The sequence below is a fragment of the Camellia sinensis genome, chromosome 9, assembly GCF_055761805.1.
Source record: "Camellia sinensis isolate YWXY chromosome 9, ASM5576180v1, whole genome shotgun sequence".
Taxonomy (NCBI): Eukaryota; Viridiplantae; Streptophyta; class Magnoliopsida; order Ericales; family Theaceae; genus Camellia; species Camellia sinensis.
The window spans coordinates 51,051,297-51,077,059 of record NC_138969.1 but is presented as its reverse complement, the minus strand read 5'-3'; the positions used below and the strand labels follow the sequence as shown (position 1 = coordinate 51,077,059).

The 25,763-nt window shown below is 33.9% G+C and overlaps 2 protein-coding genes and 1 long non-coding RNA gene across 7 annotated transcripts in view; 2 read left to right on the top strand and 1 right to left on the bottom strand.

The window, feature by feature from the left end:
* The window catches only part of LOC114321184 (equilibrative nucleotide transporter 3), a 41,072-nt gene extending 38,298 nt beyond the window's left edge, over positions 1–2,774 (top strand). For all 5 annotated transcript variants that reach the window (XM_028268323.2, XM_082886803.1, XM_028268321.2 and 2 more), the window contains 9 exons: positions 226–277; positions 396–506; positions 735–890; positions 995–1,138; positions 1,262–1,367; positions 1,456–1,634; positions 1,721–1,887; positions 2,006–2,264; positions 2,359–2,774. In XM_028268323.2, coding sequence (XP_028124124.2) covers positions 236–277; positions 396–506; positions 735–890; positions 995–1,138; positions 1,262–1,367; positions 1,456–1,634; positions 1,721–1,887; positions 2,006–2,264; positions 2,359–2,472 — 1,278 coding nt within the window. In that variant the 5' untranslated portion in view covers positions 226–235 and the 3' untranslated portion in view covers positions 2,473–2,774. The remainder of the gene's footprint in view (positions 1–225; positions 278–395; positions 507–734; positions 891–994; positions 1,139–1,261; positions 1,368–1,455; positions 1,635–1,720; positions 1,888–2,005; positions 2,265–2,358) is intronic.
* A 2,146-nt stretch (positions 2,775–4,920) lies between these two features.
* LOC145798586 (uncharacterized) lies at positions 4,921–7,044 on the top strand. Its single transcript, XR_014339669.1, has 2 exons — positions 4,921–5,968; positions 6,272–7,044. It is a non-coding gene; the product is annotated as an uncharacterized LOC145798586 (long non-coding RNA).
* A 6,255-nt stretch (positions 7,045–13,299) lies between these two features.
* On the bottom strand, positions 13,300–25,184 carry LOC114321185 (Protein kinase superfamily protein). The gene is made up of 5 exons (XM_028268329.2): positions 24,709–25,184; positions 18,385–19,720; positions 15,320–15,589; positions 14,916–15,071; positions 13,300–13,721 (listed from the first exon to the last, which is right to left on the bottom strand). The coding sequence occupies exons 1-5, from the start codon at positions 24,714–24,716 to the stop codon at positions 13,602–13,604; spliced, it is 1,890 nt and encodes a 629-aa protein (XP_028124130.2). The 5' UTR covers positions 24,717–25,184; the 3' UTR covers positions 13,300–13,601.
* Positions 25,185–25,763: the final 579 nt, after the last annotated feature.

Below are 25,763 nucleotides of genomic sequence, written 5' to 3'. Positions count from 1 at the left end.
TCTTTTTAAATACGGTGAAGATTGTCCAACAGGCAGTTCCATATAGAATTCATCTGCATTTAGCAGTTTCATTTTTGATGTAATCACTGCCCAATATTCCATTCTGAGTAACAATATTATACAAACTAACAAATCTTACAAAAAAAAATTTTTCGCTATATCAGTTTCATTTCCTTCCGGTTTATGTTTCTGTCTTCCAATCAATATTGCTATTGTTATATATAGAGAAGAAGCTATGGCTATTGCTGATACAATTGAAGCTCCAACTAGGCTTGAGGTTTGTGGCTCAAAACTTTATATTTGTTGATTTCTTTCGTTTCTCCTAGATAGAGTTAATTAGTTACATCTTATTACAAAAACACTGATTTATGTTCTTATTTTTATATTAATTTCAGGGGAAGTATGGTGCAATCGTCGTATGTTGGATTCTTGGACTCGGCTCCCTTGTCTCCTGGAGCAGCATGTTGACTATAGAAGATTACTATTCTTTGGTGTTCCCGAAAAGAGTAAGCAGCCCATTTTATATTTCCAATTTCCCATCCCTCCTTTCTTTTTTTCTTTCTTTTTTCTTTTATTTTTTCCCGCGCGTGTGTGTGTGGGGCTAAATATCACTTTTATGATCACTAATTCAAAGCCTAAATTGACAATTTAATTATTATTATTATTATTATTATTATTATTATTATTATTTTGTTGTTAACAATTTATTTGATGTTGTTCCTCTGGATTTGAAGCGATACCATCCAGCGAGGATACTTACCCTTGTTTATCAACCATTTGCACTTGGAACAATGGCAATACTTGCATATAATGAGTCAAAGATCAATACAAGGAAACGTAACTTGACCGGATACATCCTTTTCTTCATAAGTACTTTGTCTCTCCTAGTTGTAAGTAGTCTTAACACTTCATTTGGTACTGTTGCTTTTGTCCCATAGTCTTATTTCATCTATATATAAGTCACCACAATCAATCTGGTTTTACTTTTTAAAAGTTGGATTTAGTCACATCCGGGAAGGGCGGTACTGGAAATTACATTGGTGTATGTGCCATTGTGGCTGCCTTTGGAGTTGCAGATGCTCATGTTCAAGGAGGAATGGTGGGGGACCTGTCCTTCATGTGCCCTGAGTTCATCCAAGTAATAAGCATTTTGACATTTAATTTTACTTTCCATCAATTGTTAGACTACTTTTGCTTTCATTTCCAACAATTTGAATTAAAATTGCTTACTTCATAAACATTCTTGTAATGAATTTTGCAGACTTTCCTAGCTGGCTTGGCTGCATCAGGAGCTCTCACGTCTGCTTTGAGGTTAATCACGAAAGCCGTCTTTGAAAAATCTAGTAATGGTCTGCGCAAGGGAGTTAGTACGTAAACTCTCTCTCCTTGATAGGCGATAACAATTTTAGAAAGTTTCTTGTTAATTATGTTTACTATTGTTGTCTTTTTTCGCAGTGTTGTTCCTTGCAATCTCAACATTCTTTGAGTTTCTATGCATATTCCTATACGCGTTCATCTTCCCTAGACTACCAATTGTGAAGTACTATCGCACAAAAGCAGCCTCAGAAGGGTCGAAAACTGTTTCATCAGACCTTGCTGCTGCTGGCATCCAAACAGAAGCGGCAAGCCGAGAAGTATGTCAGCTTTCTTTTTAGCGGAAATACTTAAAAAATAAGCTTCAATATACAAAACTTTAAAAGAGCTTCTGATGTCTATGTAGGTTGAAGCTGATGATAAACATCAAAGACAGCGGTTGAGCAGCAAGCAACTGTTTTTTCAGAACACAGACTATGCATTGGACTTGTTTTTTATATATGTCCTGACTTTGTCAATCTTCCCCGGGTTCTTATTCGAAAACACTAAATCACATCACCTGTTAGGGTCATGGTAAGTGGTGAAAAATAGATCCCACAAGTTTCATGATTAAGTTTCTTCCAATACTAGTTTCCTAGACTATTTATTGTTACAACATGACAAAATGGCTCAAATTCTATCCCTCTTTCAGGTATACACTCGTTCTGGTAGCAATGTACAATGTATGGGATTTGATATCAAGATACATTCCCCTTGTGGAGAGACTCAAGCTAAAATCGCGAAAAGGACTTTTGTTTGCAACTATGTCTCGAGTCTTGTTTATCCCTGCGTTCTACTTCACTGCAAAGTATGGTGGTCAGGGATGGATGATAATGCTCATATCTTTCTTGGGACTAACAAATGGTTATCTAACTGTGTGTGTCCTTACAGAAGCTCCCAAAGGCTACAAGGTAAGTTAACTGACATTAGCCAATAGTGTTTAATATTGAATTCAAAATTTCTCCTCATAATGATCAATCATTGAGTTCTTTCTTGGTTTTGTAGGGTCCAGAGCAAAATGCCTTGGGTAATTTGCTAGTGTTATGTCTTCTAGGCGGCATATTTGCAGGAGTTTCACTCGATTGGTTGTGGCTTATTGGCAGTAATGAGCAGTTTTAGAGGACAATTTCTTCGTATTCCAACCTCTCAAAATAAAAATTGTGAAATGTGAACTACATGTATCTTGATCACTTGATGAAGAAAGACAGTCTTGGATATGAAATAGGGTCATGAAAACACCATAGACAAATTATAGTGTGATTGTGTTCATTTTATTGTTAAACAAGTCCATCCTTGACTGTGAATTGTTCTAAAAAAAAAAAATTTAGTGTGATACTTGTTTTCACTTCCTTGTAATGTATTGATATGTTAGTTTATAGGGACAGTGTGAAACATAAAGATCAAGAATCCATTATTACTCATGCACAACATAAGCTTTATGGGCTATTTTGTGCAATAGTAGTGATACAGTAGGTAATTAAAAGAAACCGGAGACACAGACTTACATTCCATTTGCTCCCGTGGAAAATCTTCAAATGAAAAACGTTTTTCTATATTTGGTTGCAACTTTAAAACAAATGGTGGTACATATGTAACTTACAATGTTAAAAAGACATTTATAGCAATTATATAATAATAGCGTTATATATAATTATGTAAGAAGTACTCGTTAAAATTATCCGACACATATCCCATGCCTTTGTCCGACTGTCGGGTATCCGACACAAGTATTTGATTTATTTTGAAAAGTCCATATAACATAAATTTTAATTCATAAATTGTTTTTTCACCTTTCAAAATTGAAAAATATTTTTCATCCAAATGAACTTGTTTTCTGTAGACCATATAAAATATTTTCCATTAACTTTGTTTTTTATCATACCAAATGCCAGAAAATCCAGAAAAATGCTGAATAAGTTCTCTTCATATCTCTTCAAATTATGAGTGACTATTATTAGAACTTATAATATAATTCCCATTGTTGAAAGTATGAATGGTTACATAGGTTGTGGGTTTGTTTTCTATGAATTCATTGCGACAAAGGAGAGACGGTAGAAAAATATGCAGTAATTAGTATTTTCTTGGATTTTCATCATCTTTTTGAGTGCTTAAAGAGTCATTCTAAACGTCTCAACTTGCTTAGTTTTTTTTTTTTTTTTTTCCTTTGAACGGCAAAAGAAATTTTTATTGATGAAACATACAAAATATGGTAAAATACATCAATAAAGAGGAGTTTGGAGCTAACACAAGCTCCAAGCTCTAGTTGGTGAGAAACCAACAAGCAAGCAAAGGAAACAAAACAGACAAGAAAGGCAACCAAAATGCAGTCCCAGCTGAGCAGAACAGAGCAAAACAGGCCAAATGAAGAGCTTCTTCACACACCAAATCAACCAAATCAACCAAAACAGAGTTTCTATACCAGCATAGGAGACTAACAGATCCATTCAGCCAAATCTAACAGACAAGACTAGCAGATCAGATCAATTCACCAAGTGCAATATGCAAAACTCTGCTGCCTAGAGGGTAATTAATGGAGAAGTGGAATTCTTTGGAAGAGGACTTTAACCAAATTGCAAGCGTTGTGATTATGAGTTCCTGCAACACCTGTATCTTTAGTTGGGAGGCTTGAAAGAGGCACTCATTTCTGAACTTCCAGATGGACCAAAGAGTGACCAGTGGTATGGCATGCCAAATTCTCCTCTCTTTTTTCCTGCAGGTGTACCTTGCCCATCTCAATTTGCTTAGTTAAGATGTGACTTTCACGGCTCTCTCTCAAAAAAAATCGTTTCCGTCTCTTCTTCACATCCTAGATCAGTTTCAGTTTGCCCGCTGGCTCCATCACCATTTTCTCTTCCATTTCACCTTGATCTTTCTTACCGTCCAACGAACGTATTTCTGTTTTTCATTTTTTTTTAATCACCGCTGTCACACTTTTTGCAGTTTTTCCTCAACTCAACGCCGCCATAACTTTCAAATTTGAACTAGATCTGTTGCAAACAGTCATCATAGATGCTGAGTTATGCGTAGATTTAGGTCAGATTTGTTCTTGTGTGATGGAGATTGCGACATCTAAGTAACATAGCAACAACAAGACTTTGTAGAACATTATGATGGCTTTAGTTGGTGTGTTAACTATAAAAAATTAAGATTTTAAAGACAAAAATTTAGACACAAAATTACTTGTTAGGAAAAAAATATTTTTGCTATCAAAAGCTTCATTATTGTATTTTTTGTGACGAAATTAAACGTTTAATGATGAATTATTACCACTCAAAAAATAAATATTTTTGGACCGTACTATTTTGTCAAGTATATTTTTTTGCAATATTCTCAAAATTTTATTGCTGAAAGTTCTTTTTTTTTTTTTTCCAAGACAATTTTGACAGGACTATCCTCACCACGGCATGAATTTGTTCCTAAATGTTTTTTGCAATAAATTTTTTCCTTTTAGAGACAAAATATTAGTCTTTACAACTCTTATTTGTTGTAATGATGTGTTGTTAGATGTTTTTGTGAGTTTTGTTTATTTTATCTTTTTTTTTTTTTGGGTGAATAAATTTTATTTTATTTTATTTTATTTATTTTATCTTTATGTTTTCTCTCTGCATGGAAGCTTGTTTTTCCTTCTCTGTGGGAGGTTTTCATCCCTTCTGTGCGAGGCTTTCTCTTTTTGTTTTGGGAATTTTATTGCACTTATGCATTTGCTCAATAATATGGTCCGTTTATTCCAAAAATAAAACAAAAAATAAACATGATCCCGTCACTAAAATTTCTTGAAAGAAGAGAAAATTGAATGATAAATTGGGCTATGATAGCTATGGCTCCCATTTTTAGATCAGTTGTCCTAAAATCCATCTGAAATTTACAATTTCAGCCATTCAATTTGATCAGAAATGATGGACACGCCTTTTCATAAATTTTTTGAGGAAAGATTGATCAAATCGTATGGTGCAAACTCATCAAAACATGTTGATGTCAATTAGAGAAGGTATACAGCCCATCACCATATTTTTTTCCCATTCCATTTACCAATCCAAGAACCGAACATAGCATAAGGTGGCATGATATTACTCGAAGCGTGATAAGCGAACCGTGTATCTAGACAAATTTAGACCTCAATCTACAAAATCATGAATCCCTAAATTTTTGGTTAAACTACCATTTGTGTGGATAAGAAAGGAAGTTGGTTTTTCAAATTCGAATTAGTGTTCACTATTTTTCTTGGAATGAAAAGTGGTTATTTTTGACAGTTATTAAGAGTTCAATGGTCAACATGTCCTGCACTCTCTTCTCAAGCAAACCCCTGTCTATCTATATATTAATTCATGCAGTGCTTATGCCTTTCAAGCAAACTCTTACGTGAATAAAACTTTAAGTAGTTCTTCAAGGGAATATTCTCAACCATTATCTATTCTTTTCTCTTTCTTTTTTTCTGGGTATCCAAACGAGGTGCCTTGTTCATGTGATATTCTCGAACTATATTGCTTTCTATATCCTCCAACTTTTCAATATATAAGCACATAAAGTTATACGTACATGATTTCATATAATCATAAAAGGGTTGCTCTTAATTTACCGTTCTGCTTAGAAATGCTTTCAGCATTCTCTTTGAAAGGTTTAATGGTCAATTCTCAAAAACATTTTTTTGTTTTGCACCAGCATTCAATTTCCATGTTCATTTTAATCTTATGTTAGTTGATTTCTTGTACATTCTTGAACCCTTCTCTGTATATACAAAAACTTTCTATTAACATAAATATATATGATTTTTTTGGAACTTTTTTTAGTAAAAGCATACAAATATTCGATTTCCCATCAATTTTTTGAATTTTTTATTTTTTAATATAGTAAAAACACATTCAAATTATGTTGACCATTTCTAATATTATTAGATGTCAAAGACTAACACAAAGTCCAGTTCAGCTTTTGATTATTAGGAATTGGCATAAGGAACCTATTCCAGTGGCGTGGGAGAAGCCCCATGTTGGGTGGACTAAATTGAACTTTGACGGTTCTTGCAAGGGAAAAACCGGGAAAGCAAGCATTGGAGGTGTCTTGAGGAACCACAAGGCTGAGTTTTTGTTTGGTTATGCTCAATCCATAGGAAAAACCACTAGCACCATTGCCGAATTGGCAGCGCTTAGAAGAGGCCTCGAGTTGGTGATTGAGAATGGATGGAACGATGTGTGGCTCGAAGGCGATTCCAAGACATTAGTTGAAATAATTGCACAAAAAAGACTTGTTAAATGTACAGAAGCGCAAAGGCACGTTAGTCATATAAATTTGATGATACCGGAGTTGAATAATTGTATTGTGACACATATTTATAGGGAAGGAAACCGAGCTGCTGATAAATTTGCACAAATGGGGCATCAGATGAAGAAGCCTCAAATTTGGCGAAACAATCCACCTTTTCAAGTTGTTCCCATTATGCATGAAGATGCAGAGGGTAAGATTGTTCTTCGGAGAAGATAGAGAAGAATCTGATCTTTATGTATGTTTTGGTTTGTGATGGTCGAGTTGTGCAGCATATGTAGATTATTTTGTTGTTGGATATTGTAGATTAAGGACTAAATTGTCTATGTAAATTTGTATCAATCAAATGTAAATATTAAATTGCAGTTGGACCAATTGTTAGTTTTTGTACTGGAAAATTTAATGAAACCCCATGAAAATATATGGTTACTTCAGTGTCAAGTACACATCGGTTGGCATGAAAACATTTTTTTTTTTTTTTTGGTGGAAATCATTCCGCGGAAAGCATTTTTTGTTTTTACAAATAGTTTTTTTTTTTTTTTTTGGTTGTGACCTTAAAAAAGATGTGTTACTGATTTATGATGGTGATGGTGATGTTGGTGTGGTTGTGGTTGTGGTGGTAGAGTGGTGGCGGCAATGACAATGGCAGTGGTAGTGATAAGGTGGTGGTGGCAATAGTGGTAGGGTAGCAACAGTAGGAGTGGTGGCGGTGGTGTTAGCAGGGTGGTTGTGTGATGGTGGTATTAGTATAACTCTATTCCGGAAAATGATTCCTCCTTTGCAAAGCCCAAAAAAAAAAAAAAAAAAAAAAAAAGATAAATTCAGCCACTCATTTTCTATTGATCATGAAAAATTATTTTCTGAAAATTTTTAGTTAAAACTAAATGAATGTTAATGGAAAACAACTAATAATAAGTAAAACTGGTCAATTGATGCATTACTATTAGAAATTGCTATGCAAGTCTAAATATTAGACTCAATTTTTAAGTCCAATGATATGGCAATTAATTATGATATTTGAGGCAATATTTCTCTCATATCTTCTTTAATTATCAATCAATCATATTAGTTATGCATCATTGAGTTTAAAAAGTGGGCATATATATATATATATATATATCATTTTTCTTTATGCTATTATTTAACCAAAAAAGTTATGAAATGAGAAAAAGTAGTTCAAAAATAATGTAGGGTAATATTTTAGGAGTATCTATATTTTTATTTTTAGTACAGCATTTTATTAGGAAGCTTGTAACTTTAGTAAAGAATATCAATTATTAGGTTTTTTAATTTGTTTTCCTAATTTTTAAGCTACTCTCTAAAACAAAACAACAAAAAAACTAATTGACTGTTTCTAAATTTTAGATTGCTTGGTTACAAAAACAAGGTTTATCATAAATATCCCAAGGGCAAAACAAATTTTCATTAATAATATTGGGAGAATTCAAAGTTTTATCATTAATTTAGTTCTCATGTCAATTTCGTTCTATCACATAAAATTAAGTGTCATGTAAATTCAAATTTAATATGATATAGATCACACTTAAAATAAATCTAAACCATACACTTCATTTTTTTTTATAATTGTTTATACTAGTTTTGGGGGGTTAGACCTTGAGAACAATTGAAGAATTGTAAATCTGTTATTAAACGTTAGAACTTGGAATGAAGTTGTTGTCCCCCTTGTCCATAAATTGTTGGCATTTTGTGTGTTTTATGAATAAAATAAAATATGCCAACTAACCATACTCTCTATTCTGTTGCCATGTAGGAACAAAATTTGGCGCACACCAAAACACAATGTGTATAGTGTAGCACAGGATTTGAGTACGATAAAGCAGTACATAGCCATTAACCCCATATTGCAATATATATGTGCAGAAGAAGAGGCAACGATTTGAGAGAGTCTGGACATAGCCATTAACCCTAAATTGCAAAATCATCATTGAGTCCAGCGTTGACGAAAAGCCCTATAATTTTTCTTGGATTTCTTCATCAACGCTGCCTCAATTATGTTTTTGGTCTTCTGAGACACTTTATTCAAGATTGTCAACACCGTAAGCTCCCTTCACTTTTTCTTGTCTTGTTTTGTTTTGTTTTGTGTTTGAAGCAACTGCACTTCCAAAATTTTGTACAATTATGTTTTTGGTACCCCTGAAATGAGAAATTCATGGCTGTTGAATTGCATTAATCAGAAATACTATTTTCACACATCATTTACTTTTTGTACTCACATTTAATGAATTAATTTTTTATTTTTTGTTTATTTTTAATAATTTTATCATTAAACAAAATGACTAATATGGATGTCAATATACAAATCAAATCTTAAAACTAGATTTTTTTTAGTACACATCTTTTAGATGAAAATTTTCAGTGCACATTTTCTTTTCAAAAAATACACACATCAAACCTGCTCTTATATTGTCATAATTATCATCCCAAATTAGGCAACGAAAAGGTGATTTTATTTGTTTGGAAGTACTATTTTTTTCGTTGTCACAATTATTATTTCAAAAACCAATTTCGAAAATGTTGCACCTATACGGAAATTTACTTCCGAAAATATTTCATATACTCGAAAACTAACTTAAAAAATAGTTATCTATCGAAAATTTATATTTGATTTGGAAGTAAAAGAACCGAAAACTATTGTTTGATTTAGTTGTTAATTGCCAAATTTGTTGAATTTATTTAGATAACTAGAGCAAACTGTTTTCCATCTCTTTGCCGGTCAATATGAAACAAATAACGAAAATAGTACAACTATAATTGACACTTTGTTTGATTTTGAGTTTTGAAAAATAATTTTTGAAATTTCAATCCGTTTTACTGAATATTTTGAATATTCTAATATATATATATATATATATTATTTTTTAGATCCATTTCATTTAGATACACTTAAAAAGCATACACAATATTTATTGATTTTTTTTTCTATATTTTTTGCAAATAGTTTACTTTTTAAATGTATATAAATTAAGTGGATCTAAAATAAGGTTGATTAAAATATTTAATAAGTTTACTAAAAATAAAATAACAAGATTTTAAAATTAACAAAATATATTTTTTTGAAAATTCAAAATCAAATAGAGCATTAGTTTTTGCAGAATAATAGTAAAATAATAACAAAAAATTATTGATATAAAAAAATGGCATACCTTAGAGAATATCATCAGAGTACTGTTGGAGAGTGTCTAAAAATGTCTGTGTGTAGGGCACGGTTTAAGTTAGGTTTAGGGGTGTGGTGTAAGTATATATTTTGTGTGGTATATGTATATAATGTGTTGGGATTTTTGTGTTGATAAGTACACACATTATATGTTATGGACATATTTGGAACATTTTATATGTGAAATGAGTTAAAAAAAAAAAAAAAAGATAAATAAATTCATTAAGTGTATGCACTAAAAAGATGTGCATTAAATGACATGTTGAAATAGAATTACCCTAGTTGTTTGCATCTTCCCCTAAATTTCTTCCAGCAAAATATTACAAAAGAGTTATGTTAGGAATCCCAAATATTCTACCAAACATTCTACCAAACCTTTCATATGGGTGTGGGACCCACACACATATGGATTTGTGTGAGTCCCACCTTATGTGAGAGATTTTGTAAAATATTTGGTAGAATGTTTAGGATACATAGCATTTCTCATTACAAAAACTTGCCAATTTGGCAAAATTTTTGATTTCGACTCACCTTTTGTTTGGCAGGAATGGGAAAATGGTTTTTATGAAAACTATTTTCAAAAAATATTTTTTTATAGAAAACGTTTTTCTATGTTTGATTACATCTATGGTTGTATTAGTGGTGGTTGTGAAGTGGCAGAGGTGGTGGTTGTGGAGGAGGAAGCGGTGGTAGATGTGGTTGGGGGGTGATAACGGTAGAGGAGGTGATGATGATGGTGGGACTAGTAGTATAGTGGCATTGATAAAATTTAGTCTAGAATTGTACCAAACACTAAAAAGTGCAAAAAATATTTTTTAGAAAAAAAAAATTCCTCCCAAATAAACAAATCATAAAATCTATAAAGGGCAAATCACATTAACAGTTCGGGGTGCATCTATTTACACACCACATTTAGTCTCAAGGCATACCGCTACTCAGTTCACACCTTTTATAATTTGAAACAAATTTTTTCTTAACACACACCACAACGTTCTATTTTTGCCCTTAGTCCTACACCATTTAGTACACCTCAAATTCAAAAAAACAAAAAAGCCCTAATTGTTAGATACTTACCACCAGCGGCAGCAGCCATCACCGGCAACCACCATCAACGCCAACCATAGCCACCACCGTCAACCTTTCCTTCCATTTTCGCAACTGTTGCTGCCCATTTCCAAGTCCCGTAAGTCGTCTCCATTCCCAGAGACCCACCACCTCGTAGATCGCCGCCACCCTTCGGTGAACCACCCCCAACCCCTCTGGTAAGACTCACCTAGTCCTCCCACTGCACCCCATTTCTCACTGTCGCAATTTCCAGCCCCCACAGTTGAAATTCTGATTGCGATTGCGACCGTGTGCTGCTCATCTCCCATGACCCCGGTGGCACACCTCCTACTAAAAGAGAGAGAGAGAGAGAGGGAGATCGCAATCGCGATCGCGATCTGTACTCTCACAATCTACGAGGTGGTGGGGTTGAGAGAGGGTTGACGGCGGCGAGGGTTTGTGGTGATGGGGATTTACCGTATCTGGAGAGGGTGACAAGGCAGCGATGGTGAAATGGTAGCGGCTGCAGCAATGATGGCTAGGGTTAGGGTTTGGATGTGTGTTCAACTAAGGTGTGTATTCAGTTATGGTCATTTTGGTCATTTTAGGTAAGGTGATTGTTGTAATAAAAAATAACCAATTAATGGTGTGCCTTGAGACTAAATGTGGTGTGTAAATAGAGGTACCCTAACAGTTCTTATAGTTTGAGACTCGTGTCACTTTAATCCCTGACTTTTCAATTGTGATACATTTGATCATGAATTTTGAATCTTGTTTCAAATAAAAGTAATTGAAGATACCATTGCTTAATTTTAAGGGTAAAATTGTCAATTGGATAAAATATAAACTAATTTGAAAAAAATAAATGTCAAAAATATATTTTAAAATTTTTTAAAATTATTTCTATCAACCAAAGATAAAATTATGTAAAATTGATAAATCTTTTAGACATTTATTTATTTATTTATTTTACCAAATTAATTTTTATTATGTGTTTGGATGATGATCATGTAACGGGTAATTGTTAGAATTTTAATGTGTAATCAATATATTTAATATATGAAATATTTTTAGTTTTGGATCTTTTGATTTAATAGATTGGTTTGATAATAATATTAAAATTGTTGTCATATTTGACTTTTGGAAAAATAGAAACTAATTTAATGAAAATAAAAACAACGATCATCATCCAAACACATAATAAAAATTAATTCGGTCAAAAAGAATAAATAAATGTCTAAGAGATTTATTAATTTTACATAATTTTATCTTTAGTGGGTAGAAATAATTTTAAAAAATTCAAAAATATTTTTTTGACATTTATTTTTGTCAAATTAGTTCATATTTTATAAAATTAACAATTTTGCCCTTGAAATTAAGTAATGGTATCTTCAATTATCCTTGTTTGGAATAAGATTCAAAATTTAAAATTAAATGTGTTACAATTAAAAAGTTAGAGACCAAAATAACATAAGCCCTAAACTATAGAAACCATTAGTATAGTCCGCACATCTATTAAATCAAACGGATACCTTGCGTTGCAACGCGATTAAAATCTGAAACCTTCCCAACTGTAAATGTATTGATATTCAAGGTAGTAGGTGTTTGATGCCTTTTCTTCTCCTTTTATTTATGCTAAGCCACATTAATCAATTGAGTAAGCTTTCACAGCTATAAAAGTAGTACCTGCAGATAACGGGGTGCTAAGGCACAGTAATTACTGCTGCCCTCTTTTGGGAAGTCTTTCGGAGTATTTTTCGATAATTTGAATCGTTCATATTATAAGATTTGTCGAGAATATTATTTTTGTAAAAAACAAATTAATCGGATATTCATAACCCCATGAATAGATCCCAATTGTTTTAAAAATTTATGAAAATTATGTTAACCGTGAATTTTTATAGAAACAAATGTGCTTTGATTATAGGGTTACAAATATCCAATCAACTTGATTTTTTATATGGATGACCTATTCGACGACCTCTGAACAGTTCAAATCGTCAAAAAATACTCGAAAAAACCTCCCCCAAAAGGCGCAACAGTAATGGTTGTGCAGCGTCCCCTCTCCGGTTACAACCACAAATAGGCCCTGTTTGGTAGGGCTTATTTCAACTTTTAACTTAATTTAAGTTATTTTGATGTATTTAGTTCAGCTTAACAATACAGCTTATAACTTTTTGTAAATCAAAAATCAACTTATTCTTTGAGTATGGGAGGCGAATTTTAATTTATAAGTCAAAAATCAGTTTATGTTCACAGTTATAAGTTATAAACTGTTAAGGTATAAGTTATAATCACTTTCCCACAGCTCTACCAAACAGGATCATAGTCCACCTGTTTAGTTAAATGTATTGGGTTGCGCATCACGAAAACAGAGAAAAATATACATAAGAGCCAATGATATCAACCAAAATATTACTAACATTTCAATGAAGTCACATTTATCATATACTTTGGAGAGTGAAAATTAATTGAATAATCAACAGATCAAAGAATAATTCCTTTATTTCTTTCTTTTGCTCTTATGTACTTTCCACTTCTCAGAGGAAGAATTAGAGTGAACAGTAACTTTTTGTGGGGGAAAACGACAATAGTAAATACAAAATTTTCCTTGTAAAATTAATGGATGGTGAGGCACACAATAAGAGCCAGCTGAAAGTAAAAGAAAACAGACCTAAGAGAGACTCTAAAGTGATTTCTCAGGACTGATATACAGTTTTGGGTTTTACACAGCCAAAATTGTGGAGAAATAGTAACACAGACAAATAATGTTTTACGGAGCCATAAGCCCTTCGATTGTATACGAGAGTGACTTTGCCCAGTCAACTTTGAGAAGCAATGTTTGCAGTGTGTGCATAACATCATAGTCTGGATCAAGCTTCCGTTGCCAACCCTACAGAAGATATTAGACACCAAAATGAGAACCAAATTATAGTTTACTCTAACAATATATTGCATCATCCGCATATAAGCAACAACTTAAATTGTTTGATGCAGCTTATAGAGCTGCTTATAACTTATTTTCTTTCTTTTTTTAATTTTTGAAAATGTGTGTCAAAATATTTGGCGTAACTTTCACTTACAGCTTATGAGACAGAATAACTTATATAAGTTGAAAAAAACTAATCATTGGAAAAAAGGAGGAGAGGTTCTTTCAACTTCTACTTTCCGATTATCAATTTTTAGCTTTCCAGAAGCTGCACCAAACGGCCCATGACAACACTTTTTGCTAATGGAAATTGGCAAGTCCGACACAGTAATCTGTGTTTCACTCATTTAGTAACCACATATAAAAGAGTCCAAAATTTATCAGGAAGTGTGCAAAAGCATTTTTGCATTGTTGAGTAAATATGTGATGATCAATTTCGTCACTTTCACTTTGCCCAAAATCACAGGAAACAAGAAGCCGATCGGATCTACCTACTAGAATGAAAAAAAATTTAACATATAATTCAATTTATTTTCCCAACGTCTTGAGGGCAACCAAATTTCATTTTCTGCACATCTTTGGATTTGATTTTTATTTAGTTCATGATTTTCCCCCAAGTTATGTGGCTAATAGTAATACTAATCTAATAAGTAAAGTAGTAGTTGTCATCAGACAAACATCAGAGTTGGGATAGCAAATGCCCATAGACTAAATGTGGGGATCTAACTCGATATAGTGAGTTTGATATCGCATTTGCTAATACTCTGTGGTTTTATTCTCACTCCCCTTTTAACGAATACACTCATCCTTCTATTTTTATTAGGCATAGTTACAATAAATCGCTTTACACTTTTATCAACTACTTAAACTGTCCTACCACAAACCTTTACACTTCTCTTCTTTCATTTCCAGGGAGGGGCAATTTGTCATTTGTGAAAAAATTACATAACAAGGACAAAATATGGAGTATATTAGTGAAAAGGGGAGAGTGAACAGAGCCAAACTATTTATTTATTTATTTATAGGAGCTTACTATCCTATAAAATATTCAACCTTCAGTGGGCTATGTCATATGTTTTCTTCTTCTTCCCACTTTTTATACTGGATCAATCACTCAACTCTTAAGCTTACACAAATGAAAGTAGAAAAGATATTTACCTCAAGAACCAAAATCGTAACCATCACAGTGCAGACATTGCCATCAACATTGACTCTGTGACGCCTAACTTGCTCAAGTAGGTGGTGCATGCAGTCAGCAGGATGAACCACATCACCTTCTGGAGTACCCCAGAAATCAAATGATTCTGTCACTTCCTGTTAAAACAAAGTATTTAGAGCAGAGCACAAAAAGCTTCAATAAATGCAGCTTATCAGATGAAACAATATATATAAGTTAGGAAAGAACTTCTCATGTCCATTAAGCAATATAGTTGAAGGAAAAATGAAACATACTAGATACCTACCAGAACCACCGCTTACAAATTCCAAACAGCCACATCCAAAAATCTAAATTTATATATTTTCAAAATAAAAATAAAAAATAAAAAAAACTACCATACTACCTTAATGAAAGCCTCAGGATTTGGGCAGTTCTGTTGCTTAGATAATCTGAGTGTGCACTCTGCTGCAGTGCGACCATCTCTACGGGCAACAGCCTTAAAGAATTCCACCAAATTTACTCTGTCACTGTTAGAAAGTTCGGCAGTCATGCCTACATCAATGAAGACAACATGAGGCTTTGACTTAAAGAGCCGTTTCTGAGAAGACTTGCTTTGAGGTACCCGGACAAGGATATTTCCAGGATGCATATCTGCATGAATAAAGTTGTCCACCTGAAAAAGGAGAAAACAATATCTTGAATACCAAAATTGTATGTTACCTAATCAGAAACTAAGAGAGCTTGAACTTTTGGTAACTCAATACTAAAATAGTGACGAAAAAATACATTTTGCAATACAGCTTGAGTTTAGGTGCGTGGCAGTTGTGTTGTTTACGTGCGTGGCAGTTGTGTTGTATACATGCATGGATACTCCCTTATATAGGCTTCAAGACCGTTGGAAGCCAACTCACAATGGGTAGGTGGCCAGCCCTCCGTGGCTCGACAGAGCAAAGGTATTAGGCCTATCATTGCGTCCCTCAAGGTGTTACTTGTTGGGTCAATGTCCCTCTCTCTAAGACTAGTCAAAGAGGAGCTTCTTTCCCATGGGAAGCAAGCCAAACCTATGTTACCTAGAACGTGGATTGTTCCGGTACATGGAACGGGAATAGGAACGTGGCACGCCACATGTTTTAAAATGTGATATGATAGGAGTAGGCTTACACATATTAGATTTGAGAATTTAAGGTATTTCTAGAGTAGTTTTTTTTTTTAACTATTAGGTATCCAATAATATATATATATATATATATAATTTTCATGCAGCAAATCATTTTTATGAAAATTATAACCCATTTTTGATTTTTTGTCTTGTCAAAACTTAACTCACTTTAGATTTTAGTTCATATATTTGATTTTTTTCTCCTAAGGTAACATTTAAGGAAATATATTGAAAAAAAACTTTTGGGATCATTTTGGATCATTAAATTTATCACTTGGAATGGAAGTGTACCATGTTTCGGAACGTGCGTACCAACACGTAATTCACTAAGGTGTTAGCATTTTCTGATAACATAGAGCCAAACAACCCTGACAAACCCATGATCTTAGTTTCTAATTCAGAATCCTCACATGATCCCAAGTAGTGGACACTACTCCCAGCCTAGCATGCCTAGTGATGGCCATGATAGTAGTTAGTAATGATCCCAATTAAGGAGATGAATGCATAGGGGGATACATAGGCCAACTTATGCTGCTGCCGAGTGAAAGTGACTGAGCAGAGGCACGCTAGCCGAGAGGTGCTCCTGACTGCTCCTTGACATGCCTTGTGGAAAGGAGATATGAAGGGCCATTGGTCGAGTGGGGGCAAATCTTGGAGAGCTGGGAGGTGCCAAGCCATGGTGCTACCAAGTGGTCTATAATTTATTGGGTGAGCTTGGGTCAACTGAGTAGTGGTGTGGGCCATGTCTTGAGCTCTTTCATACTTTGACTCATTCACTTGGTGTTTTGCTTACTAGGGCGCTGAGTGAGTTAGTGAGCCGAGCAACCATACTAGTGGTATATATGCCCTCACTTAGGCCAGGTATATAACCCCAATTAGTTTGCTAAGGGAAATCATGGTGCCTTGGAAGGACTGCCACTGTAGATGTTGATGCAGAGGCGACGATGTCGTGGCTCCTGTAGGGCTCACTACGTAGCAAAGGCAGTATAGATACCCATAACGGATTCCCAACTCTCTCCCTTCAAAGCTAGAGATACCTCCTTCCAATCAACAAGATGATACTTAAATATCACTCAAATCTCTCCCTAAAGAAAACCTCATTAATTTATTTAACCTTCACACCACGGAAGAAGGAATAGTAAAAGGGCATAAGAATTACATTGGTAAACTGGAAAGAGCACCCTTGGTAAAGTAATTCTGCCTTTGTAAGACAATATTACTTTTTCCAAATAGTGAACCTTTCTTGAACCTTTCTACGAGCACATGCCACATTACCCTATCTTTAAAAGATGAACCCATCGAAGGAAGGGAACCAACCCTACATCCCAACTTCTGTTTCAAAGCATAACACAAGCCTCGAAACTCTCATCTCCTCCTGCACTCCATAGAGAATAATAGTGTCATCAGTCACAAAAAGTGTAACACCATTGCCACCTCACCCCCTCTATTCAACCTCAAAGCCATTTAATCGATCATCCATGTCACCTTCTTTAGCATACGACAAAGAACAATCCATAATAATAATAAAAGAACGAAGGAGAAAAAGGATTTCCCATTCTTAAACCCCTAGAGCCTTTAAAAACCTATAGCCAATCTGTTTGCACCACAGCTTAGCTTGTGTTGGTGTATTAGAAACAAGGATTAGATTTATGTGATTCATTATCTTATCAAATCTCTCTTAGAATTTTTAAATGCAAAACTTGTATCTTAAAGTGACGTACATGACATGGAGATGGAGAGTAACTCGTAACCTTTGCACTTCAATAAATAATTAAAAAAAAGTTCAAGTTTTTTTTTTAACAATGCATCATGTTGTCATTATAGAGAGGGAAAATACAAATGGGCATATATGTAAATGGTTTCATAGGGTTCAGCATCCAAGTTCTTTACAGGTTTCAAAATTCAATTTCTAAGTTGAGATAATGAGAACTCCAGAGTAGTTTAATCCGCAACTCATGCCACCCCGAGAAAACCCAAAATATGTTGCAATAAGAGGATATAATTACCACTAACAACAGGGACTTTCACATTACCACTACTGCTTTCATAGTGCCAAGCAACCTGAAATTGATGTTCAATCAGCTCTTCATTAGCGAGAACATAGAGTGTATAGTCAAGAGTGGCAATCCCAAACAAATAAAGCTATAATGTAGGCACTCAACCGATATGATTTGTGTGTTGCTATCATCCCCGCAAACAAACATTTAATAAATTTGAAAACTAAATAGCAAACGAACAATGCACCACAAAAAAAAACTTTAAGGCAAAAAAATTACTAATCATGCAAAGAAAAATATTAAATATCTTACTAGAAGCATCTTCAAAAGTGCATGAGTCCCAATGTGTGCAAGTGCACTTTTAAGGCGACAATGCCCTTCAAGCTCATCAACATAGTACGCCACACTTTCCCCTTGCTCAAAAGTTTCCACCAAAACTGCAGGATGCACAAGGGGATAAACGGGCTTTGGAAAAGAAACATCCTTCCATCGACGAAAATTGTAAATAAAGCGGCTTAGATGGGCAGCTTCCCTTGCAAGGTCAACCTGAGACAACATAAAAACTGCAAATTGCTGGACACTCTCATCCAATCTTAACCACTTCAGAGTAGGAATGAACTTTGAACACTTTGCTACAATATTAATTATCTCAAAATCTCTTCTAATCGATTCACCAACACCAGGATGTCTAACTTTCACTGCAACTACAATAGGCTTGATTTGTCGACCATGGTATCGATAATTCAATGAAGCTCGATGGACTTGAGCAATACTTCCAGATGCTACAGGTGCCTCCTCAAAATTATCAAAAATTTCAGAAAGCTTACGACCAAAAGCTTTTTCGATAGTCTTTTTTGTATATGCAAAACTGTGTTCAGGAGCTTTGGTGTGAAGCTTTGAAAGTTCAGAGCATAAATCTCTAGGGAAGAGATCTGGCCGTGTAGCTGCCCACTGGCCCCATTTTATGAATGCTGGGCCCGCTCTTTCAAGTGTATGATGTACAACCTGAAGCCATGTTTTTCTAAATTGAGGTCCAAAACAATCAGCAAATGGGCCCATGACTATGCTGGGTGAGAACAAAATTGCCAAATAAATAGCTCTTAGCAACAAGACCACTCCTTCAAACACTGCAAATAATAATGAGGTCACAAAAGCATGCCCATCTTCAGCACGCATGTACAAAGCTTTTCTTGAGTAGAAAGGGTCCATGTCTGCTGATGTTTGTGCCAATGCTAGATTGCCACATGTCAAGGCAAATATACCAGGAACAACCATGTAAGATCGGCTCAAGGCCAAACTAACTGCTTGAGCAGTCCTACTTATGAGAAGGGAAGTCTGGCAATTCTGAGAAGACATCTGTGAGAGTCTCTTCCAAGCAACTTGGGCATGATGTGCTACTGTGTTACTTGCAGGGATGGTAGAAAATTTACTCGAGAAACTAATCTTGCCAAAACTGCCCTTGATTTTGTACCCCGCGAATGAAGCATGTTCCCGAATAGGAAAAATATACTGCGAGTATAATCTGTATTGGGGGGAATGTAACCCGGCTGTAACAGCTGCCCCATATTTACTTCCTTCTGAATAAAAGTTCCTCTGGTTTGCACGAATAGAATGTGCAACTGTCCTAATATTCCTAATTGTCAAAAGCCTGCATTCCGAACTATAGTGTCAATTACCACCAACACAGATTGTTTGCGACATAAATATTGTAGATTAACTACATAACAAGTGTATTCAGCAATTATTCAAATAATTGGCACACCCTAACATCTTAGTTCCTCAGCAGATAGTTAAGTCTTGTTCATTTACAGTGAAGATAAATTTAACAGAAAAACCCTTCAAGGCTTCAATAATGCAATTACACACTTTGGAAAAGAGTGGATACTACATTTCGATCCTTATACCCTTAGGCCATGTGTGTTTGGGCAGACATGTGCTTGGGATTGGACTAATAGTCCAATAAAATTATTAATCCGATGTTTGGTTAAAAAATTGAAGTACGGAGTAACAATCCATCCAGGTATCCCACATATGATGGACTATTCAATTCTACAGAGGGGGGTGGGATATAAATTGAGGGACTAAGCCAAAGTCTGGACTAACCCATCAAATGACCAAATTAACCCTCACTATATATCTATATTTGTTGATTATTTTATTCCACAACCCTCAATCTTCTTTGACATCGTTGTGATAAGATGAGAGTCTCCAAAGTTTGTCACCAATCTTGAGCCACTGATCACCAATTTGGAGCCGCCATTCACAGATCTGGAGCAACTGTTTATCAATTTGGATCCACCATTTGTTGATTTGAAAAAATCATTCATCGTTTTTGTACCACGATTTGTTGATCTCAACAAATTTTAGTGAGTAAATTTTTTTTTTTTTTCTCCCTATTGATGCTCGGTTTGAATTACGTTGCTATTACATGGTTTGATTTGTATGAATCTTTGTTTTACATTGGTGTTGTTATAGTTATTGCTTTTTCTCTCTCTTCATCTTCATAGATCCAGGGTTATGCTTCTCACATTTGTTGATTGTGGGGTCATATTGTTAGATTTGTATGTGTTGAAGCATTGTTCAATGTTTAGCAAAAGTTTTGTCTTGATTTTTAATTGATTAAATTAGATTTTTAATTTTGTTTTGATGGAGAAAGGACTAGGGAGGTTGAGGAGTTCTATGTATTGTGGTACTCATTTATCTTCTATGATAACCATAAATCACATTCAAACACATATATCACATTGAAGATGATGAAAAAAAACACATAAATCGATTTTAGGTGAAAACACATAAATCGCATTGAAGATGATGAAGAAAAACACATAAATCACATTCAAACACATATATAATCGATTTTACGAACATACATACATAATCGATTGAGAGAGAGACCTGTGTATGGTGTATATATTGTGTATGTATATATATATACCAGTTTGTGTAAAATAAAATAAAATAAATAAAATGAAAATACCAATTTCTTTTGTGTAACAACAATCTGTGTATATAAATACATACATATATATATATATATATATATATTCGTGTAAAATATAATAAAATGAAAATTAGTTTAGAAAGTTAAACATTTCTTGTCAAAAAATTTATTTAGTAGTTATTAAATCTGTTTTGGCAATCATATGCCCACTCATCAATTAATTATTGTTTCTTTGTCTCTCCTTTCCACTGGTAAGTCCTACTCTCTATGCCCTGTTTTACTTCAACAATTAGCTTCAGTTTTCTTGCAATTATATGGTGATTTTGTGAGTTCTTGCAGAGACACACTTCACTTTCTATGTAAATATGTTGAGAAATTAGGAAAATTCAAGAAAGAAATCTCTTTAATTATTGCTTTTGTTGTGTGTCTATTGCTGGGAAAATTGGATTGCTCTGTTTGGTAGTCCACTCTATTTGGTGGGCAAATTAGACTTAATAAATGGGTTTTTTTTTTTTTATATAATATATTTGTTGTGCTTCCTTTGGTTAGCAACAAGGTTTATTTGATTAAAAAAACATAAAACTTATGAATGAGACTAAGATACCCATCCAATGAACCCAATGGCCCTGATAAACACATATTTTTTAAAAATGCATGGGTTTAAAATGCATCCAATCCAATGGTGACAATCTCTTTTTTTTTTTTTTTTTTTTTTGGCTAATTTTTTTGGAATTATGAAGTTTTCTTATACTCTAATATATTGATGTGCATCACTGTTTGCATAGATGGATTACAATTTTAATGGTTTTGGAGATGAGAGTAATGAGGAGCTTGAGCTATACATAGTGTTGCAAGTTGTAATGCAAGAATTGTACGCCTTATGCATTGTAGCATATATTGCCATTGAAATTGTCTTGAAGAGGTACATTTACAAGCATCGTCGTGCCATTATTAGAGGGCCCAATTGATTGCAAGAACAGATGGACCACATTAACCGGCTAGTGAGAAAAAACGACATTACATGCATTGAACAACTTCATACAGACAGGCGTTGTTTTATGATGTTATGCCATACGGTTCATACAATAGGCCGGCTACCCTTATGAAATTACCACATCGAATCAAAGATAAAGATATGGAAGAAGCACTACAACTGTGTAGCAAAAATACTGGGTATCAGTGGTTTTGAATGGAATGACACCGAAAAAAGGATTGATGTTGAGAGTGATAGTGTCTGGGAAGCATACATTCGGGTAAAATACTTTCTTTAAGTTACTTTGTACAAGTTGTTAATTTTTTAATTCATTTTTCTTTAATCTTAAATTGGAGATATTAATTGAATTGGTTATTGTAGAGGGAGAGCGATGCGAAAACCTACGAAACAAAAGTTTTCCCTATTTCGACTAATAGATCCACATATTTGGTAAGGATTGAGCTACGGGGGAGTTTGCTGAAGGGCCTGCCGATGCAGTTCATGCTATAAATGCTAAGGAAAATTGCTGTTAATAGTCTTGCACATGATGGCACATTTCTTGAACATATGGGTATGAATAGTCATATTGGCGAGGGGATAAATTGCTCCAGCTTATCAAGTCAACGATCACCTGAAAGTTCTACAAAAAAAGAATGACAACAAGAAGAGGCCTAGAGGTAATGATGATGTAGTGGAAAGGTTGTCCATGATTGCTAACAAGTTGGGTGAGGTATTTTTTGCTACCAATGAAAAGCTAGATTTCATTGGTCAAAGGATGGATTATGAACATGATCTCGCATCTAAACAGGCAAGTTTGAATGATGAACCTATTAAGTTGCCAATTACTCTTCATGAAACGCTAAATGCTTGTGAGATCATAGCACAAAGTGCTCAAAAGCTCAACATGTTCTTCAGCTTGGCACGTGATGACACACTAAGGTGGGCGATGAGGTTGCTACCTAGGAGTGCTCCATGACAGACTTGTGACTCTTTTATGTCCTTCTACATAATTTTTTGATTACTCTAATGCATGTAATAAGGACAGGCTTTCTACTTTTTTTGTTGAACGGCTCATATTTTGTTACTTCATGTTGCAATATGCTACTTGGAATGTTTATTTTGAAATGATGAATGGTAGATTTATATTTCTACAATTTTATAGTTGAATGATTTTTGATGTTTTTCTATTCGAAAAAAAAAAAGAGTTAAATTTTGTTTAAATAAATGCCTTTTCGAATTTGGGCAATGAATGATTGGATAATTAAAATAGCAGTGCATATTTTTTAATGATTGCTTGTGTATATAAATTTTATTGTTGAATGATTTTTTTATTTTTTTTGTTAAAGAAAAAAGGGGTTAAATTTTGTTCAAATGAATACTTTTTTGAGTTTGGGCAATGAATGGTTGGATGATTAAAATAGCAATGCAAATGGTTGCTCGTATATATATAAATTTTATAGTTGAATGATTTTTTATTTTTTATATTAAAAAAAGTGGGGGTTAAATTTTGTTCAAATAAATACTTTTTTGAATTTGGACAATGAATGGTTGGATGATTAAAATACCAATATGTATTTTTTTAATGGTTGCTTATGGATATATAAATTTTATAATTGAATGATTTTGGATTTTTTTCTATTAAACAAAAGTGGATTAAAGTTTGTTCAAATGAATCAAAATGGATGTGGAGCAACAATATGTAAATTTGCTTTTTAAAAATTATAACACATGCTAGTGCAAAATTTTACATTACTTATAATAGGGATATTATTTATGGTCAATATATTGGATATCCCATGTCCTGTCATGTCCTATCATTTCCAATCCCCTTAAACAAACATCGGATTAGATAATATTTTATTAATCACTCCTTAAATCCTAACTCAATCCAAATATAAGATAGAATACGCAATCTAAAAGAATTCGTAATCCTGCAACTAGTAGTCATGGGAATACTAATCCAACCTAATCCAGTCTGTTCAATGAGACAAACACTTGTATCATTCATTTGAAATCAAAATAACTACCTCATTAACGGCAATGCGAGTGTGTATAACCACTGCAACATAAATTTGACAGGGGCTTCTAAGAAAAATTCGGGTTCTCCAATATAATGGGAATCAGCAAACCCAAGTATGGTTACGCTTAATTAAATTTAAAATATTGAACTTAAGCTAAATATCCGTCTACAGTTCCAAAAATTAAATCTATAGGCCTGTTTGGTGCAGCTTAAAAGCTGCTTATTTCAGCTTTCAGCTTAATTTAAGCTATTTTGATGTGTTTGGTTTAGCTTATAACTTATAATTTATAGCTTTTTGGAAGTCATGCTTAATTTATAAGTCAGAAATCAGCTTATGTTCATAATTATAAGCTATATGCTGTTTAGGCATAAGTTATAAGCACTTTCCACAGCTCTACGCCAAACAGGGCCTATATGCAATACTTTCCATTTCATTTTTAAAGATTAAAAATTAAAAAAAATAATAATAATTAAAAACAAAAATAAAAAACACTAAACCCGTGAATTGGAATACCAAATAACAGAACAAGGAAACCTATGAACCCAAAATCATGAATTTTTGAAAATCTCATAAATCACAAAAGCTTTAGAAAACAAGCCCTAACCCAAAAGCAAAAAACTGTAAAATGTCAAATGCACCACAGAATCAAGAAAAGAAAGAAAACCCAGGAGCAATTGAAGAGTTAAATGAAAACTACGGACCTAGACATGGAGACGATTGGTTTTCAATGGAATTGGTGAGGAGGACTAACGTGCGCAGGCGATGTACTGTGATTGTTGCCAACATTTTCCGTGGTGTATGAAACGACGATTCATCAGACAAGACTCGCTCTCTCAAGCTCTTGCGCCACCACAAACCACCACTGTCTTTATATATATATGTAGATAGATATAGATGAATAGGTCATTGATTTGGTCTCTCAGACAAGCAAGTTTTGAAGACCTAGGTTGCTGCAATACACAGAGAGAGAGAGAGAGAGAGGGAGAGAGAGAGCGAGAGGGGTTCGAGTCGAGTGTTGGGAGATCGGACCCATGAGGCAGTGGATGGTTCGAAGAATATGATATTGGGTGGGGTGGGTTCGATGACCACATAGCCACGGGTGCGTGGTTCTTTCGTGAGGCTCACGCAGTGTAAAATTCTAAGCTACATTCAAATTTAGGGAAATAACAGGTCGGTGGTATTTTAAAATTCAATTACAAATTAGTGATAAAGTTTCTAAATATTAATAATTATAATTATAAGGTTTTTTTTTTTTATAAATTTGTAATAATTTTGTAAAAATATCACTGCCCGGTCATTTTCTCTTTTACACTTTCAACATAGGTAAGCATTTTGTTTGGTTTTGTTCTTCAAAATCTTTTTTTTAAAATATTTGAACAATAAAATTGAATTTAATAAAAATAGATATTTAAAAGAAAAAGGAAATTTTTTTCCTAAAAATGAAAATTTATATAAAAATTATGAGTATTTTTTAAAAAAAACTTTTTTTACCAAATTAGTTTTTGTTTCGTTTTTATTTTTTTTAAAAAAAACTGAATGTGTGAGTGATTTTCTGACCACACTGCCCGCCTAATAATCAGCTAGAGAGCACCGGCAGAATAGATGGCTTCAGCAAATCTGTAACAGAAAGAAAAGGCTCCGGCAGTGGCTCTTCCACCCGGGGGCACTCCGACGATCAAGTCAGTATATCTCTCAAAGATAATCAAGTGCTAAACTCACTACTCAAAGCATAAAACTGCGTACCTTAGACCCACGG